This window comes from Psittacula echo (genome assembly GCF_963264785.1).
Source record: "Psittacula echo genome assembly, chromosome: 11".
Taxonomy (NCBI): Eukaryota; Metazoa; Chordata; class Aves; order Psittaciformes; family Psittacidae; genus Psittacula; species Psittacula echo.
Window position 1 is genome coordinate 8,876,050 of NC_137746.1, and position 17,874 is coordinate 8,893,923.

Consider the following 17,874-nt stretch of genomic DNA (forward strand, 5'->3'; position numbering starts at 1 on the left):
CTTCCTATGCACAAAGATTGGCATACAAAAAACCTGTCAAGGATACCCAATAGGTCGTAAGTTAAAAAACTGCAAAGCAACCTGCATGTTTCTGTATAAATCCCTTCTTTTTGACCTTAGACACAAGAAGGCACTTACCTGTTCATAGCAGGATCATTCATGAATGCTCGATAACCCTGCAAGTAAAACTTGCAGAGAGTCAGAACTCCCAAAGCAACAAAAGAGACTGTGAAGACCAAGCCCAGGAGTGAGTACGGAGTGCTACAGCATTCAGCAATACTGGGAAGAGAGAGGAAAGAAACAAAAAGAAAAGGTCCATCAACTAAAAGCACCATGCTGAGCTTTCCCTTGTCCTGTTAACTGTGCAAGCTGCTTTGAAAGCAAAATTGGATTGGTTTAATGAATATATTAAAAACTCTAAACTACCATGAAACGCTTCTATAAAAAGAAAAAGATGAGATGTATTCTGTTACTTCTTCCCAAGGCACAATTTCAACTCAGCTAATGCTGCTGTCAGGGCTGTGCTATGGTGTTTCTCTGATCCCTCTTCAGCGCTGTGCCACACGGTGGCACTGTCCTGCTTGTGCAGGGTTTTCATAACCTAAAGTCAATCTGATAACCACAAAGCACTCAGGTTACCTGCTGAAATTTCTGCCAGCTACCAGAGGCAGAGTTAAAGCAGATGGATTCACTAAGGCGCTTTCCACCCAGATCCACAATAATGCAAACAAACATCAAACTGGTAAAATTCACACCAGGTTCAGGTGTCTTCAGCCTGTCTTTCATATGGCTGAGCCAGAAGCAGCAAAATAAAGACAGCAAAGAGTATTCTGCAGAAGGCTTCTTCCTCTCTTTAGCAACAGCAGTGAAGTCAGACAGACTGAGACCCCAGAATACATCTGCTGATGCTGAGAATAGCTGCATTACTTCAGCTCCCTCACCTTCTGTTGATTCTGGCACTGCAATGTTTGGAGCAGCCTAAACCTCAGAGTGTACTCTGGCTTCTGAAACACAATGCTGTCAGAACAAGGGGAATGCAGTGTAGTGCACCACATGCCCCAGCACTACGTAAAGAATCAGCTTACACAGAACCAGAAATCCCTGTCAACAAGGGATTACACATCTGGAAATCCTCACATATATTATTCAAGGTAATATACACTGACACCCCCATTCACAAACAAATAAATAAAATCTTCTCTTGCTCACCAGGACAATAGTCTTGTGAGAGAAAATACGGTGGTCAAAACCATGTCAGGCTAATTAACCAACTGAAGAGTGAACTAGTCCAGGGCTCTGACAAGACTAAAGGACTTTCAGGAAACACATGCCTCAAAAATAAACAAAGCTTGTCCAAGAGACATTTAGTTTGTCTCTTTTAATGACCACTTTAACTGTAAAACTCCTTTGAAAGCCATTCAAAACAGAAAATGTTGATGTGTTTACATATACTATTTGCAGGGCTTCTGGTAAGCCTTCAAATTCTGCCTGGTTACCAAGCTGGGCAGGGCTGAAAAGGTTTTCAAATATTCCTGCTGCACAATGGTAGTGAGAAATGTAGTATTTAAAACAGCTATTTCTACAGGATATTTGAGGAACTCTTTAAGTTTTCCTTCAAAATAAATTACAAGAAATCAAGACTCTGGCTTTTCTGCCTGATTCTTTTTCGTCAGAGTAATTTTAACACCCTTAAACTTACTTTCAGATGATCTACTAAGCAAGGGTCCCAGAGGAGATTAAGAGCTCAAAGAGAAACCTGGGGAGGTCCGAGTGTTATATTTATGTGTCAAGCACATGTTCATAAACTGTCCCAAAGAGCTGAACTCTTCAAGGCTTCTCACAAATCACAGCAGCTACACACCCACAGAAAGGATCTTGACAGGAGCAAGGACAACGAAAGGTAGGGAACGGGTTTTAAACGGCAAACATGCAAGCAAGAGCTTTCCAGTCTGGGAAGAACAAACTTACGCTACTCCCAATTTTAAAGAATAGAACTGTTTGGTATGTTGCTCTCCCACCCCCATACATGAATCCAGAAGCACTGAATGTAACTATATGGATTCAAACAATCAAAATAGATTTTTTTATCATACAGACCAAGTTGAGCTGTGAAACTCCTTGCTCACGATCTTTCAATGATGCAGGTGTACATGGGTTCAAGGGCAACAAGAACAAACTGATGGAAGAGAAGTCCTTCTGAGGGTTACTGGATGCATATTAATCATATCCAGCTAATGCAGCTTGACAGCTGAAGCTGGATGCAGGACTGGAAGAGTACTAGCAAGTGTCCTGTTTGTCAAATGAGCGGGTGTTTTTCCAGGTATTCATTTACAGCCACTGCTGGAAACTGGATCCTGGGCTAGACAGTATTTGGTCGGAGCCAGCACAGTCACTCTGATACTCCTATGAGAGCTGGACACAGCTGTTCTGCACACCCCAACTGCTCTCACCTGAATTCCAGCTATAATATTTTAAGAAAAGGGAGAAGATGCAGAATTCACTCACTCTCATGGAAGAGCACATCTTTTCTTCCATTTTGTTGAACAGCCAGCACTACATTATTAACTGCCCTCACAAGGTATTTCAGCTCCCTTCTAGGGGTTAAGAGGCTATTAGTGGTATTGGGTTTTTGCTTTTAAGATGAATAAGCATTTATAACCTCTCAACTGCAACGGGGCTGAGAACATTTGCACCATTTTTCCGTATTTTTCCACTTGCAGGGAGAACTTCACAGATCAACTGGTATTCAGGCACTCACAGATCAAGTCAACGCAACTCTGCAAAGCAAGTTCCCTGTTTTGCCATGAACAGAAGTTAACAATTTGGTGTAGAAATAAACTCAACTTATTTATAAGGAAAAGAATCACTTCCCCCACCTCTAACAGCAGTACTCTGTAGTAACAAAGCTAAAATTGCAGAAGAGATGAACAGTAGGAAAAACTTCAGGGACCAATGGTTTAGTAAACAACCAGGTAACACAGTCAGCACTTTTACATAATGCAGTGTGACAATGTAAGCAATTGTAACACTATACGCAACAAGATCTCTGGCATTTCTCCTTACTGATAGTGAATTTTGACAGCTTACACTATTGCACCACAGATATACACACAGAGAGGCAAGAAAAAGGTAATTGTCTGATTGGAAAACTGCAGTGATGAGCAAGTTACTCTATTTGCTGCCCAAACAGCAGAATTAATGGCATATGGTACCTACAGAGTATGTCCTGCGTTGCCTTTGTGTTTAGGCAACTATTACCTCTTTTTTTCCCATCCCAGTATTACACTATCTAATTTGTGTAACTGATCCTTTGCAACACACCCAGTTCCTCTCTGCCCCACCCTCCCACTCCCTGTTGTATGCTGTCATTTCTAGTTAAAGAACAGCCAGCAAAGGCACGGAGGTTCCAGCCAGAACCCCCAAATGCTGCCTTTCTCTCAGAAACATCATGAACACAGGCCTCTGCTTTATCTCACAGTTTTTACAAAGCTTTTAGGAATTTGGTATCTAAGATTTTTACACCTCTGCCAGATTAACCACTGGACTCAAAAGTACTTTGGGAGTGGAGTACTTTGGCTGCTTGGATGAAGTCAAGAATGCGTCCCACAGCAGAATGATGAAACGAGACATACAAGGCTCAGAAAGCAACACAATCACGAATTATCACTTGGGCTGAAATTCAGCTGAAATATCTCAGCCTTAAAACCAATCTCTATACTGAAAACAACTTCTGGACCAAAGCTCTAATTGTAGCTATTTCCTCATCAAAGGAATATTTTGCTTTCTCTGGGAACTGTCCCACACTTTTCCTAATGCTGTCTGTTCTGAATGGAATCCATGCCTCCGAAGGACAAGCTTAACAGGGTTTACACTTGTGGTCGCTGCAATAAGGACAAGTATTTGTTTGGCATCCAAATGCAATAAAGCCAACCTACATACTCAGTGCCTAAAAAAGCATATTCGTTTCAGAAGACAGTAACAACAGAAAACCTTTTGCAGACTGTTTAATTACCTTGTCAGGAAGAGGAAGAGGAGCCTCTCTCTTGAGGCAGGCTGGTCCCGCGTACTGAAATAGGAATAGATCTGAAGAGCAAACAAGACAAGCCAAAACACCATGAAAAGAACTGGGACGACCAGCTGGTTCCACAGAGACATTCCCAAAGCCAGGAGACCATACACCTCCACCACCTGGGCAAGACAGAAAAATGCAGTTTGTTACTGGTTCTCAGCACCCATGATTTGGTATCAAAAGCACAATCAACAATATAGCCACAAGGAAGCTAAGGATAATTCACATGGCATTAGTCATCCCAAAGAAAAGGAGATACATCAAATTACAGTCTGACAAAGGGAGAACCCAGATTTAGCAGCAAGATATTACCACTATCTAGAAGTAGAGAGAAGTACCTGACTGTGCAGCAAACTATCAGAGCAGCTGAATGCACCTTCCTACCAAGAACTGGCTGGGAGCTGCTGACTGAAGCCCACTTGCAGTCAGAGGGGTGATGACACAGGCCTCCAATTAACACACAACCCTTCCGGACCTTTTTGCCCAGCTTAAGTCACAGCAATGTTGCCTTCTCTGTAGCTACTGCCAAGTCACTGCACTCACAGGTACTGAAATAGGAGCCACATCACTTCAATACAGTAAATCTGCTTTGCTGACCTGTTTTTAAGGAAAAACTTGATGCCTCTGACATTTTAAGTATCTCAAAAAGAACATGTACCAGACTTCTGACTGCTCCTAATCTACCAGGTATTTTGAAATTAATGCTTAAGAGTTATTTCAGAAGATTCTGCAATACAAAAGAAGTCATTTGAGCTTCAAAGACTAAATTACAGTGCAGTCATTTCCAAGAAGCTGGAACTTCATATAGCTGGACTTAATACAAAAGCTCAAGAGGAAATCACTCATAACTAATATTCCCTCACCACCTGCTTCCCACAGTGACATACAATCCATAACGGCTAGCAAATTTTAGCTAAAGAAAAAGCTGAAAAAGCTGCCTACCTAGTCTTTCATGACAAGCGTGAGGGATATTATGTTCATAGGATCTGCTGCAGTATGTACTGTGGCCGATGGACAAGCATATGCTGCTGGCAGGGATATGGTGCTGGCAGGGATATGTTGCCAAGCTCCTGCGTTTAGCTTTGCACACAGACACGTGAAGGAAGTGTACCAGCCCTCAGGAGATCCCCCTGAGCTCTCCCATGGTGTGGGACCAACACAAGCTATCCTATGCAGCTCCTGGCAGAGTGCTTCACCACATCGGAAAACGGTCATGCTACGCTCATAATGTAGGTTCATAATCATGAATGCCATCAGGCACAGCCTGAAACAAACACACACACACACACACACACACACACACACACAAAGTAGCCTTGCTCCATCTTTTATGGCTGCCTCAGAAAACACTCCTGGTGCTTAACATCCTAATATTCACCAGTTTTGCCACTGGTATCAATATAGCACATGAATGTATTTGCAATTAAACATTCATAAAATATTGGGAGTGTTTTAAGCACAAGCATCCTATAAAAAAAATAGATACATTACTCTCAAACCTACACCCAATCTGAATTTGATTTCAGGAAGCTAAATGCTGCATTGTTCATGCAATGGAAACTGGAAGTGTTGGTTCCACCCTGTTGCAAGTTTTTGAGCTGTACAAAGACATGCAACTGGTTCACTCCAAACGCTACCACAGTAAGTGAAGAGTAAGTATGACTTTCCTATTCTCACTGGAAAACAAAGATACTGAAGCTTTGCCAGTTAGCTTCCAAATTAGTTTTTAATCAGCAAATCTACAAGCCAGTTATGAGTGAGATCAGATCATAGTAGGTGCTGTACAAACACAGAAAGATAATCCTGCTCCAAAGACCAACTACAAATAAAATAAATAACCAGACAGTAATGATCAACATGACAGGCTGAGACCTTGGCACAATACACACCTACTGCTGCCAAGTTTTTGTTTGCGTATGACAGATATGACAGCAAAGCAGAGCTTTACAAGAGCTTAACAAGTTAATTTTCAGATTGCTTAGGGACTGAAAAGCAGAAGTCAGAAAACAGTGGCTTGGTTTGAAAAGAATTCAGCAAGTGGTTCAAGCAAATATCAAGCTTTGTATGTCAAAATCCACAGAACTATTCATATTCACACACATTTTACTTCTATAGAAAAACATGGTGTGACGTTTCTGTACCATTAACAAAGTATCTTTTCAACTACATATATATTAGATGTCAAAGTGTTAACAAAATGGATACATGTCAGATCAGTCTCCCCTGTTTCTGCTAACTCTTTTGTTCGTGGTCTCAGCAATGCTGCTGTTCTAAAGAAAATATTACAGACTTTTCAAATCACTGTCTGCAAGTTACAGATCACTGACTGTAAGTCAGTGATTATTAGAGTCAAAATGAGCTTTAGTGTTACTCCCACTTTAACACTAGTATAATTATAAACGCTTTTCATACAGAAAGCATCTTTTGAAATGAACAGCTACTACAATTAATGCGTGGGGATTACTTTGCTCACTTAATGAGGCTTTAAAATCCCATTCTGCCACAACCTTGTCTTTTAGCCTGAATTTGGGCAGGACTAAGCAAAGTCCAAGCAAAGTGGACACACTCAGCTGGCCAGCAGCATAATTCAAATTAATGTCTTAACTGCTCACCCTCACAAATTATAAGCTACCATAAATTAAAGAAAAAGATGCTATAGATAAGAACACATTTGGTTTGCTAAGAAAATGGAACACACACACAGTTGTACACAGTAGACACCCAAAATATTTTTCTCTTTCTTTTCCACAAAAAAGGCTCAGGCCAAGAAAAATGAAATTGTTATGTTCACTGTCTTACCTGGACAAGCTCTCTGTATGCAGATTTTGCCAAATTATAGGGCACCAGAAGATTTGATGCCAGAAAGTAGAGAACTTCCAAACCAGTGAAAATCATGGCAAATTTGTTGATGACGACGATGGTTTCCAAAGGGACCAGGCAAAGTCGTGCCAGCAGAGGGAGCATATGAGCAGAGAAAAGCCAGATCTGTTTTGTTTTCATGACGCAGGAGCAGAGCGTACATACCACCAGCTGACCTGGAAACGCGACACAGTATTTTATAATCAAGCTGATTATCTCCTTCAGGAAAAAAAAAAAAAAAAAAAAAAAAAACCAAACAAACAAACAACCCATCCTTTAATACATTATCTTTCCATAATGCAGTTATCAACATCCAGCATATTATGACAGCTCTAACTAGGACATATCTGTTATGAAACGAGGCTCCTCCACATCCTTTGCTGGCCCACACATTTTCAAACTATGTGAAGTGCAGGCTTTCACTTTAAAGATTAATGAGATGTAAACCCAAACCACATGCAGAATCATACTCAGATTAATATGAAGTCCCAGGAATAACATTATGCAGAGGATAACCCTGCAAGTCATCCCTCTTCTTCCTTAATACCCCAGTTCAACTTCAATACTGGTGGGATCTGTATACATGCAGGCGCTTTTCTGAAGCACAGCTATACTACTCTTTCATTCCAATCTATGCAAAAATAGGGTAATCAGAGGTCCCAAATGGCTTTTAGAGCAACAATATTTCTCCTGTCAAGAGGAATTACTGGCCAAGAAGAGCAACAGGAGAACAGCCAGGTCAACAGCTGAGACTTCAATAATTTCATAGTGCCTGAGGCAGTGGCACAGACTGAAGCTTGCAAGTGACAGGTAATTAATGATTAAATTCTAGTTAACAGTTGGCAGGGACACCAGCACATCTTCCACACACCCAGAGATCTGGAGGCTGGTATTTCCAGAGCAGATCACTCCAGCGTAACTGCTCCCATGAGAGTCACTGGAAGTTGTACCCTTTCTCTCAGAGGGAACAGAATGGGGAGAAACCCGGAAAAGAACAATTCTCACTCATCACTTTGCAGTAAGGAAAAGGTTTATGGATATTACTTAAAAGCAGAACCTTGTTCACCACCTGTGTTAGCTAACATCTGAAACCCACAACATGTGATGCTAAATGCAAGTGCTCATCCTGTTTTGGAGCTACCTCCACCGATGTTTGTATCTCACAGCTTTTCCCAAAACTGGGAATTAGCCTTAGCAAAACAGAGAGTAACAAAATCAAGGCCATTACCATCTCTAGGTCACTGCTAACTCCACATGTTCACATAAGCTTACTGACCTTCTAAGCCCTTCTCGATGGGTTGGGGAGGGAAATAGCAAGAGGAGAAACAGCAGTAGCAGGGTTTTGCTTTCATTCTGCTCAGCTTCCCCACCTAGAAAAGAACTTCTCCTTTCAAAATAACTGCAACTGAGCTGAAAGCAATCTCTAATCTCTACTACTTAAGCAAAGTTCTTCCTCCTTCACACTGTCATCTTTCAAGTTGAAGGCCTACCACCAATTTGCTAGATGAAATCTGCTAATTCAGAAGTACATTTCAGAACAAGCACCCTTGCTCTCAGCAAGACACTATCAGCATGCCAGGGCTTGTAAGCCTCAGAGAAAGTTACTCTACTCATCTTTTCAGAAGTTCAGCACACCAGCTCTGAAGCATTCTCCCTCTGCTTTGTTGTTCTCTGCCCACACACACATTGCTACAACCCTATTTAAGATACCACCAGCACACTGCTGTGCTGTAATATTCAGGAGCCTGGCACAGTCAGCTTGTGAGGATTTCTGCGACTCATGGTAACTAAGGCAACCCAGCTCCACACACAAAGTGATACAAATCCCAGCATCCAATATGTTCTTGGGTAGGCATGTCACCATCTGAAATAAAATATTGCAACAACATCATATTAAGCAACCCAGCGCTCTTTGGGATGACTCTGGAGCTCTCCAATCACAAAATAGGACCTCCAGGTTCAGCTTCATCTCATGCAACAGCAAAACCTGCTTTCCTCCAGCAGTGATGTGCCACATATGCTGGTCATCCCCGCTAAACTCTCTGACCCTCCCACCTTTTTTAATTTAAACTCTGATCAACTGTTACTTGTCATAGGAAGGAGAGGTGTACACCATCAAAGGAAATACATGGAGCACTTTCTCTGGAGGTCCCAAAGTTCTTCCTGAAGTCTGCACCTTGTCAATTCTCAGCCTCTTCAGGAAGGGCCTGAAAATGCCTCCAATGGAGCTTTTAATGACTGGTACTTCCCATTTTAAACTGGGTAGCAGCACCTTAGTTCAGGACAATCTCTCTCTGCAGTAAATCATAGCTTATCTCCAAGTGGGGCTGTACACTGTCAGTCTTCAACATAACGTCACAGTGTCAGAAGTCTAACACTTCAGCTATCAGCTAAGATCAGCAAATCCAACTGAATGCTTGTGCTCCATAAACTTAAACACCATGGACTGAAAACTGCCTGACACAGCTGATGAGCCTGATAGCCAGAATCTTCCTGCAGGACACCAGGCTCTTCTGCTAGAGAATGAGGCAATAAGGAAGAAACCTACTGCCTAAGTTTCTGCCCATTCTTTTCCCTTACCAAAACATCCACAAACACATTAAACATTGCTGAAAGGTAGCCAAAGCCCCCCAGCTCATAAGCTAATAGAAAATGTGCAACAAGAAAGCCTATGTGGTACAGCCACTGTTGTAACCGCTCTGACTGGACGGAACTGTATTTCATTCCCAATTTTAAAAAGCTGATGTTAACGAATTTCCCTGCCTACATCCTTAAATGCTACTAAAACCCCAGGATATATTATTATATATACATTAAAGTAAATATCTAATCCCATATTGTGCACCAAGAAAAAGCAAATCTTCATGGTAGCATCCAAAACCACGCAGCTTTACAACATTCACAACTGACATGCTTACAAAATAGAACACTCATCCAAGGGATGGTCTTCAAAGACATTTATTTCTTCCATCCAGCACTTAGGAACATTAGTAACTCTAGTCAACAGTCATCAGACTGAATTAGATGCAGGGAAGAAATGACTAGGAGAGCCCATTCAAAAAGCACTAATGAATAAAAGCACTAACAAAGATTAAATCTGTGAAGCAGTTGGCTTACTGCACATCATCCCCTTAATTCTGACCAGGACTTTGAGGAACAAGAGCTGGATCAGCAGCACCATTATTTCCCCAGGTACCTGCCTCAGTGCCTTTGTCAACAGTGCTGCAGCACAACATTGAAGAAAAAGATGGAGCAAGGCACCTGTATATTCATTTTGCTGTGAAGATGACAGTTCAGCGCAGTACACTCCCGAGACATGGCAGACTGAACTGGATAAATACCTCTGTATGTAACAAATCTGAGAAAGTATTTCACATTTATACAAAACACTGTCAAGTCTCACAGCCCACTTGCACAGGTCTTCCCCAAAGACAACTGCTTACGTACACATTTGCTAGTATTGTCAAGTACCTATTTTTAAAAACCCATTACAATATGGGGACACTTTAGTCTGACACCCAGTACAACCCAAAACTGTATGGGGTACAAAGAGTATTACCTTTTTCTCACTTATTTTTAATCCATATTAAAACCTGGATGAAGCATAATGGGCTTGACTCTTGGCTTAGTTTCTGCCTGTGAATGACACAATGCTTCCTGACCCTGCCTAGGCCTGCCTCATGCTTTGTGAAGCTCTCTGAGGGATTCTGCTTTATTATGGGACCCTGCATTGCACCTGAGATTCAAAAGGCTAATTACAAACATTTTGTCATAGAAACACACTAAAGGCTTTAGTTGTACTTTGGTGTCATTTGACAAGACAGCAAAATGCATTTAGAAATTTGTAAGAGTAAAAAATATATCTGAAGTTTCCCTTTCACTGAAAAATATCAATGTTATTTCTATTAAAAATATTTAAAACAAAGGCAAATGCTACATTTGAAAGTAGGGATGCAGGCAATCAGGAGACGTATATATTCTGGTAGACCTAACACACTAAAGAAAAGTAAACCCATCTATATCTGCCAGTAGCAGCTGCAAGTAAACAGAAAGCAGCTGAGTTCTGCCAACCATACACGGCAGACTAAATCTGTCAATAATCTGATGAAATCCATAGATCTTCCTTAATTCCTTTCACTAAGATTTTTCTTCCAAGCTTGTCTCAGGCTTAATTTTAAAATACACATGGAGTATGTGTGTATTCCAACATCCTTTCAGTAGAACATACAGTGTGGTGTAGCAACCTTAACACTGAATTTATTCTCTTCCTGTCAAAGTTCAAAGGGTAAGGAAACAGTCTAGAAAATCCAATTCTTTGGGATTTATTTAGGATTTTAGTTAGAGAAGTCATCTCTGCCATTAATCAAACACAATTTAAATGTAGTTTTGACTTGTTACTCCTTACTGTAGTTGTGTGCACACACCCACAAATATGTATCACCAGGTTTTTTCTGAGAATGACAGTGCTCACCTATAAGGCAAATGAAGAATACTTATACAAGACTTTCATTGACAAAAGCCCTACAAATACAAGTTACTATTGAAATGTCTACAGTACTTTGCACCTAAAGATTATTACAGACAATCCAGTCATCCTGAATCAGATGGCGTGTCTGAGAAGAATGTAGGGGCACAGCATGACAAACAGACCCAGAAAATACTTCAATGCTGCAAGTACAAGAGCATTGGTAAATCAGTGTCATAGAAAAAGCCAGGCAGGATACACCTACCTTCCCATGCTTCTTGCATATTAATAGGAAACACAGCTACTAAAAGTGATGAGAGATTTGAAACCAAGAGGTAAAATGCGCACAGGTTTCAATGAAGAGAATTAGGCAGAACTCTCTCCTGCATCACAAATATTTAAAGCACTTACCTACTAAAGCAGTCATGAAGCGATTCATAGAGAGAGGTTCCAAGTACATTGGCCCTTCATATCCTGATTCCAATTCGCTCCTCACATAATCCCTAAAAAAACCAAACCAAACACTATTAAGATCCATCCGACCAGACAAGAAGTAATTTATGCATTCTACACATATGCAATTTCAGTATATGCCACAGTCAACTAAATCACACATAGCAATATTAACACTACTGGTACAGCAGCCTCACTGGTGTAAGTCATGCCTCAGTTAGATCCTTAAGTGAGACAAGTATTAGCTGTAATTAGACTCACTGGCATAGCTGTAAAAATCCTTTGGGATATCCAAGCTGTTCTTCAGAGTGTGGCCTGAAACTGCTTATTGACAAAGCCTCTTAAGCACCATTCCATTTTTAAGTATCCTTATTAAGCGTTTTTATTCCAAATAATAATTGCTTCTCCCACCAACTCCATGTGAACAAAAAAAATAAACTCGAGAGCTTGGCAGAGAGGTCTTCAAATTTCATGCTTATTGTATTTTGCACCTAACAACCTCTTTGCAACAAATTAAAAAACAGGTATGAAGGAAAGGTGACAGTCATACACTACAGTCAGGAACAGAGTTGCTATATAATCCTTTTACCCAACATAATTTAGAAGTTTAGCTCTATCTGGGAAACTTGGGGGACAAACCAGATACCCTCAAACTGGCAGACACAGGAAGGTAGTCTGAAAATCTGACAGGTATTTGTAATTTCTCTCAGAAGTTGTGTGAGCTCAGGCAACCAAAGAACCCAAAGACACTGGGCATTTTTCTGCTGTTGGTGATTATCCATCAGCTCCGCCTTCAAGCAGGCTAACATATCTAACAGCAATATAACTCAAACATGAACTTCACAGTAGGAGCAAGCATTTTAAACTTTCAGAAGGAGATCCTGGAAGAGGACCGCGGTAATTCAGAGCAGCCAGATTCAGAGCAGCCCTGCGGAGAAGGACTTGGGAGTGCTGATCGATGAGAAAATAAACATGAGCCAGCAGTGCGTGCTCACAGCCCAGGAAGCCAACCGTATCCTGGGCTGCATCAAAAGGAGCATGACCAGCAAGTCGAAGGAGGTGATCCTGCCCCTCTACTCTGCTCGTGTGAGACCTCACTTGGAGTACTGTGTGCAGTCCTGGTGTCCTCAACATAAAAAGGACATGCAACTATTGGAACAAGTCCAGAGGAGGGCCACGAGGATGATCAGGGGACTGGAGCACCTCCTGTATGAAGATAGGTTGAGCAAGTAGGGGCTGTTCAGCCTGGAGAAGAGAAGGCTGCATGGAGACCTCATAGCAGCCTTTCAGTATCTGAAGGGGGCCTACAAGGATGCTGGGGAGGGACTATTCATCAGGGACTGTAGTGACAGGACAAGGAGTAATGGGTTAAAACTTAAACAGGGGAAGTTTAGACTGGATATAAGGAAGAAATTCTTTACTGTAGGGGTAGTGAGGCACTGGAATGGGTTGTCCAAGGAAGTTGTGAATGCTCTATTCTTGGCAGTGTTCAAGGCCAGACTGGATGAAGCCTTGGGTGGCATGGTTTAGTCTGAGGTGTCCCTGCCCACGGCAGGGGGATTGGAACTAGATGATCTTACGGTCCTTTCCAACCCTAACTATTCTATGATTCGATAATTGTCCAGCGGCTCCTTAATGCCCTGCCACAACACAACAGGAAATACTCATGAACCTTTGCATCATGATCCAATACTCCAGCCCCTTTTTCTGCCTTGCCCTGTGATCCTTCCTTCTCCACTCCTAGGACAGCTGCTGCTCCACCATTGTTACTACACGACCAATGCTGCTAGCAGCAGCACAACTAAGCCTGTGCTCCAATCTGGCCGATATTGTCCAGTCATTTATGCGTACACACTTGATCTGATCCTGCATGGAGGTAGCAGACTTTGTTTGCTCAAGGGACGTGGTATTTCACTTATTATTTATTTATTTGTATCAGTGAGGCAAGCCACACTGGCTGGGAACAGATGCAGTCAATGCAAGGCAAACAGTACCGGAAACCACAACCAATACAACAATAGCTCTTTTGATTTCAGTGCAGAAAAAGATGCATCTGAGGGCTACTAGCAGCATTCACTTCTCCCCCAGAAATGTGGAAATATACCCTTCTAGTTAAGGTATTCACATTTTCATTTGCAAAAAATCTCTGGAATTGAAGACATAAATCTCAAAGTACTAAAACAAACACTTCAAAGCCTGTTCTTCATAGCTGACAGCCTTCCTACTCACTGCAGCTTTTCAAGTGTCATAGTATATGCGAGGTATGTTGAAATGGGTTCTTTAGACCATAACCTATAATTAAAAACACATGAGGATTGAAAAGCCACTTAAAACAACTGATTCTAGATAGAACTTTCCCCTTATTATCAAGGCATAGCTAAGCACAAGGGGTTTTTTTCTCCCTTCCGCCATCTGTACAGATGTAATATTTGGGACAAAGTTGATTATTTTAGTATTTTTATTTATTTCACATGAACCTGCAGAAAGCACTTCCTGAATGTGCTGGGTTCAGCACTGAAAGCATTACCAACAAACACGATAATCAGAGTTACAAAGGGAGAAAACAGTAACACCATCTGCAACATGCTGAAGATGGCTGGATTAGCAATATCATGCTCCATCCTCAAATTTAGAATGAAAACAGTGGCTATTTGTAAACTGCTAGAAGGAAAGCAGTGAAGACATGAAGTTTCTTCTCTATCCGTTAAGAAACAGGTTACAAAATCATCCAGCATACCAACTGTAGCAAGATGACCTTACACAACTTAGCAATGACATATCAACAAACCTGCACTTACAGTTGCTTCTGCAACATCAGGAACGTGCCTGGAGATTACCCAAATTTCTTCAAGCTACATGTCTTGCCATTGTCTAGTTGAATCAGTCACCTGCACAGAGGTCTGTACTTGTCTTAATTCTCTAAGTAACTCTCACTAATTGAGTTTTAGGCTTACCAGCTTGGAGAAGCAGTGTTTGAAGACCTCCTAATTTTTTTAAACAGTATTTGTAGATGGTGTCTGAATAAAAGTCAAAGCAGTGATTCTCTTATTACCAGTACAAACACAAGGATCTTTTGGCACAGACACCAATCAGAAGATGCCTCGAACAGCTGCAGTGCCACACAAGACGCTGAGAAGAGCAAGCGCCTGCACTCAATTTTGATCAATTAAAGCTGTATTAAGCTGCAGCTTTTACATTTGAGAATTGTTCACTTTACTGCAGCAATGTAAGAAAACAAGAATGCTAAAATCATTATTTACAAGTTAATGAAATGACTGAAACAACATTACTACTTTAGAAAATTAGAATATAAGTATAAAATTTAGATCAGATTGCCAGCTATTCATTCTGCAGGCAATGCACTGCCAGCTTCATATAACCAAACTGCTGGACTGTTAACATAAACTCATGCACAACCAGACTAACATTGTTCTGAAAAGGTAAAGAGATACAGTGCTTCACACATGACCATTTTTTGTTACTGAAAGTGCAGAAAGGTTTCCTGTTGTTAAAAATATGCTTTGCAATTGACTGACATAAAGCACAATGGTTATCTGACCTAATTGACTCATAGAGCTGACATTTACTTTGGCTGATTAATCTCTGCTGTCAACATCAAACACACTCTCATAAGTTTTAAATGTCTAAGATAACCTCAAAATTAAGTGTATTTTAAGATTATCTGTAAGAAACGATTGAGGTTCCTGCTCTCCCCCTCTCATTCTTAGCTCTATGAGACTCGACACTTGGAATGCAATCAAAACAAAACTGCAAAACTTGAAATAACACCATGATGCAGATTTTTTTTTCTTTCTTTAGCATTATTACCTGCATCGTTTCTTTTCCACATAACTGCATTGTTTATTTCCCCAAGTTTTATTGCTGTAAATGGGGAAATGTGATCCCTTTAAGTAAGACATTTGTGCAGCTACACATCAGCTGAAACCAGCATCCATTTTCCTTGTTAGGAACAGCAGGATTTTGGTTTTTAAAGCTGACTTCTCCTTTTTCCATAAATAGATGGTGTATTATCTCCAAATTGCCAGGTTAAAACATTACATACAAATGTAGCATCTTCTCAGACCCTCCAAGCGTTCACAAACATTAGCTAACCAATCTTTACACACTGAGATAATTCTCAGTCTTGCAGATAAGGAAACAAACACTTAAGAAACCAGGGGACTTGTCAAGGTCACACAGACCTGGAAATCTGAAGTCAGAGCTTAACTGTAAAATTCAGATCTTCTTATTCCCAGACTTGCAGCTGAACCGCAGGCTATTTCTGGGGTGGAAAAAAAAGCACTGAAAGCTGAAGTCTTTCAACAGCTCAGAATTTCCAGGACAACGCAGAGTCACAACTGCCAGCTGATTCTGGTCTGGTTCTATAATTTGCACTAACCAAACTGGCCTCAACATGAGACCTCTTCATCTGTCTTAAATAGCATCCCAATTTGTAGTGCTTGCAAGGAATCCAACTGGAAGTTTTCAGCTCTAAACACAGTTATTAACACAACTCACTCAGGAACAGTTTGCACATGTGACTACTGTATGTCTTGTTATGATCAGTCTGCTAAATAAAAACATCAGCTGGAACTGGGTAGCTTCCGCAATAAAAGGAATAGCTCCACTAACATTGTATTTGTGTTACACTTCACTGTTTTCAATATTAAACCTAATGGGATTCAAACATTCTTTTGAAAAGCTAACAAGCATCACTCCCCACACTGTACGAAGGCTGATGCTGAGAACCCCTTGCAAACCAAGTCTAGGTTATGTCTATGGAACTGGTAAGCTCACTCAAAAGTGTTAGCAACCACATTTGCTTTGCAAAATAGCTAGGGAATACTGCTGGACTATTTGAATCCAAGACATCTTTTAATTAAATGTATTTTTTGGTGCCTGTTGATGCAAGATTTAATTAAAGTCTTTATTAACTCACTCCAGAAATATCAAATAGAAAAAGCTTAGTAAGAATATGCCAAATAGTCCAAGCAATAATTATCTAACATGTTTCAAGAAAGCCTGTAAAAGTCTCAAACTTCACAAAGCACAGAAGTGACAACACACATTACACAGAAACACAAAGGAAAAAGTGATTAAAAACCCAAACACAATGCTAGCTCTTAATGGATCAACCAAAATCCATACCATCTCTCTCAAAAAAAAAAAAAAAAAATAAAATTTGAAGATCTAGAATGGCATAAAGATCTCTAGAGGGTAAATCCTTTGGACCAAAGCCCTGTATCTGATTGGAATTTGTTACCAGCTTTATTTCAACTCTTAAGTAATGTTTAGGCTGCTTTTCCAGTAAGTAAGCCTTCAACCCCATAGAAACACCCCCAAACTATATCTATAAAAACTCAGGACTCTCCTGAGGATGATAAAAAACCCTCTTTCCTTCCTACCCAGGCAATAAGAGCCCATAATTCCTCTATTGCCCCCTCATCCATTCAGGAAATCATTAACTGCAACTCTGACAGCCAGTGACATGCCAAGTCGCCACAAAACCTTCATTAACACTTCCCTGAACAGCAATATACTAAGAAAGAGAGTCCTGCAAATGCTTTGGAACAACAATTTTGATGAAGAAACAACAAACTTATTGCTTCAATCAATCAAATCCACTTTTTAAGTGTTTCCCATGGGCAGGCACCAAAGTAAATCAGGCTCAAGTCTGTATTTTCAAAACTTCCCATGTAAAGCCCTTAATATGATGGCACTCTTTGGTTCCAATTAAGCATCTGTCAGGAAGAGATTTTACACTGGCTTTCAACAGATTTAGCTGCAGCCAAACAAATGAGGAAGGCTTTGTCTTGCCCAACCTGGAGTTCTCCAGTCTCTTGCTTTGTGTTTTAGATCCACAACACCTGTCTTTGTTTTCATTGTAAAATATATTACACAAAGAAAGACAAATAATAAACTCCACTATTACTTTACTTTTATGATCTTCCATATCACTATTTGCTCTCATCCTAGGGACCAGGAAACTAAAAGTAACATCCTGTCCACTTGCAAAACGCTGCATTGT

At 40.7% G+C, this 17,874-nt stretch overlaps 1 protein-coding gene across 8 annotated transcripts in view; it reads right to left on the reverse strand.

The window, feature by feature from the left end:
- RNF145 (ring finger protein 145) overlaps positions 1–17,874 on the reverse strand; it is a 53,194-nt gene that overhangs the window by 7,133 nt on the left and 28,187 nt on the right. For all 8 annotated transcript variants that reach the window (XM_080626906.1, XM_080626911.1, XM_080626909.1 and 5 more), the window contains 4 exons: positions 11,805–11,896; positions 6,869–7,104; positions 4,013–4,188; positions 139–279 (listed from right to left, as the gene is read on the reverse strand). In XM_080626906.1, the coding sequence (XP_080483032.1) occupies positions 139–279; positions 4,013–4,188; positions 6,869–7,104; positions 11,805–11,896 (645 nt within the window). The remainder of the gene's footprint in view (positions 1–138; positions 280–4,012; positions 4,189–6,868; positions 7,105–11,804; positions 11,897–17,874) is intronic.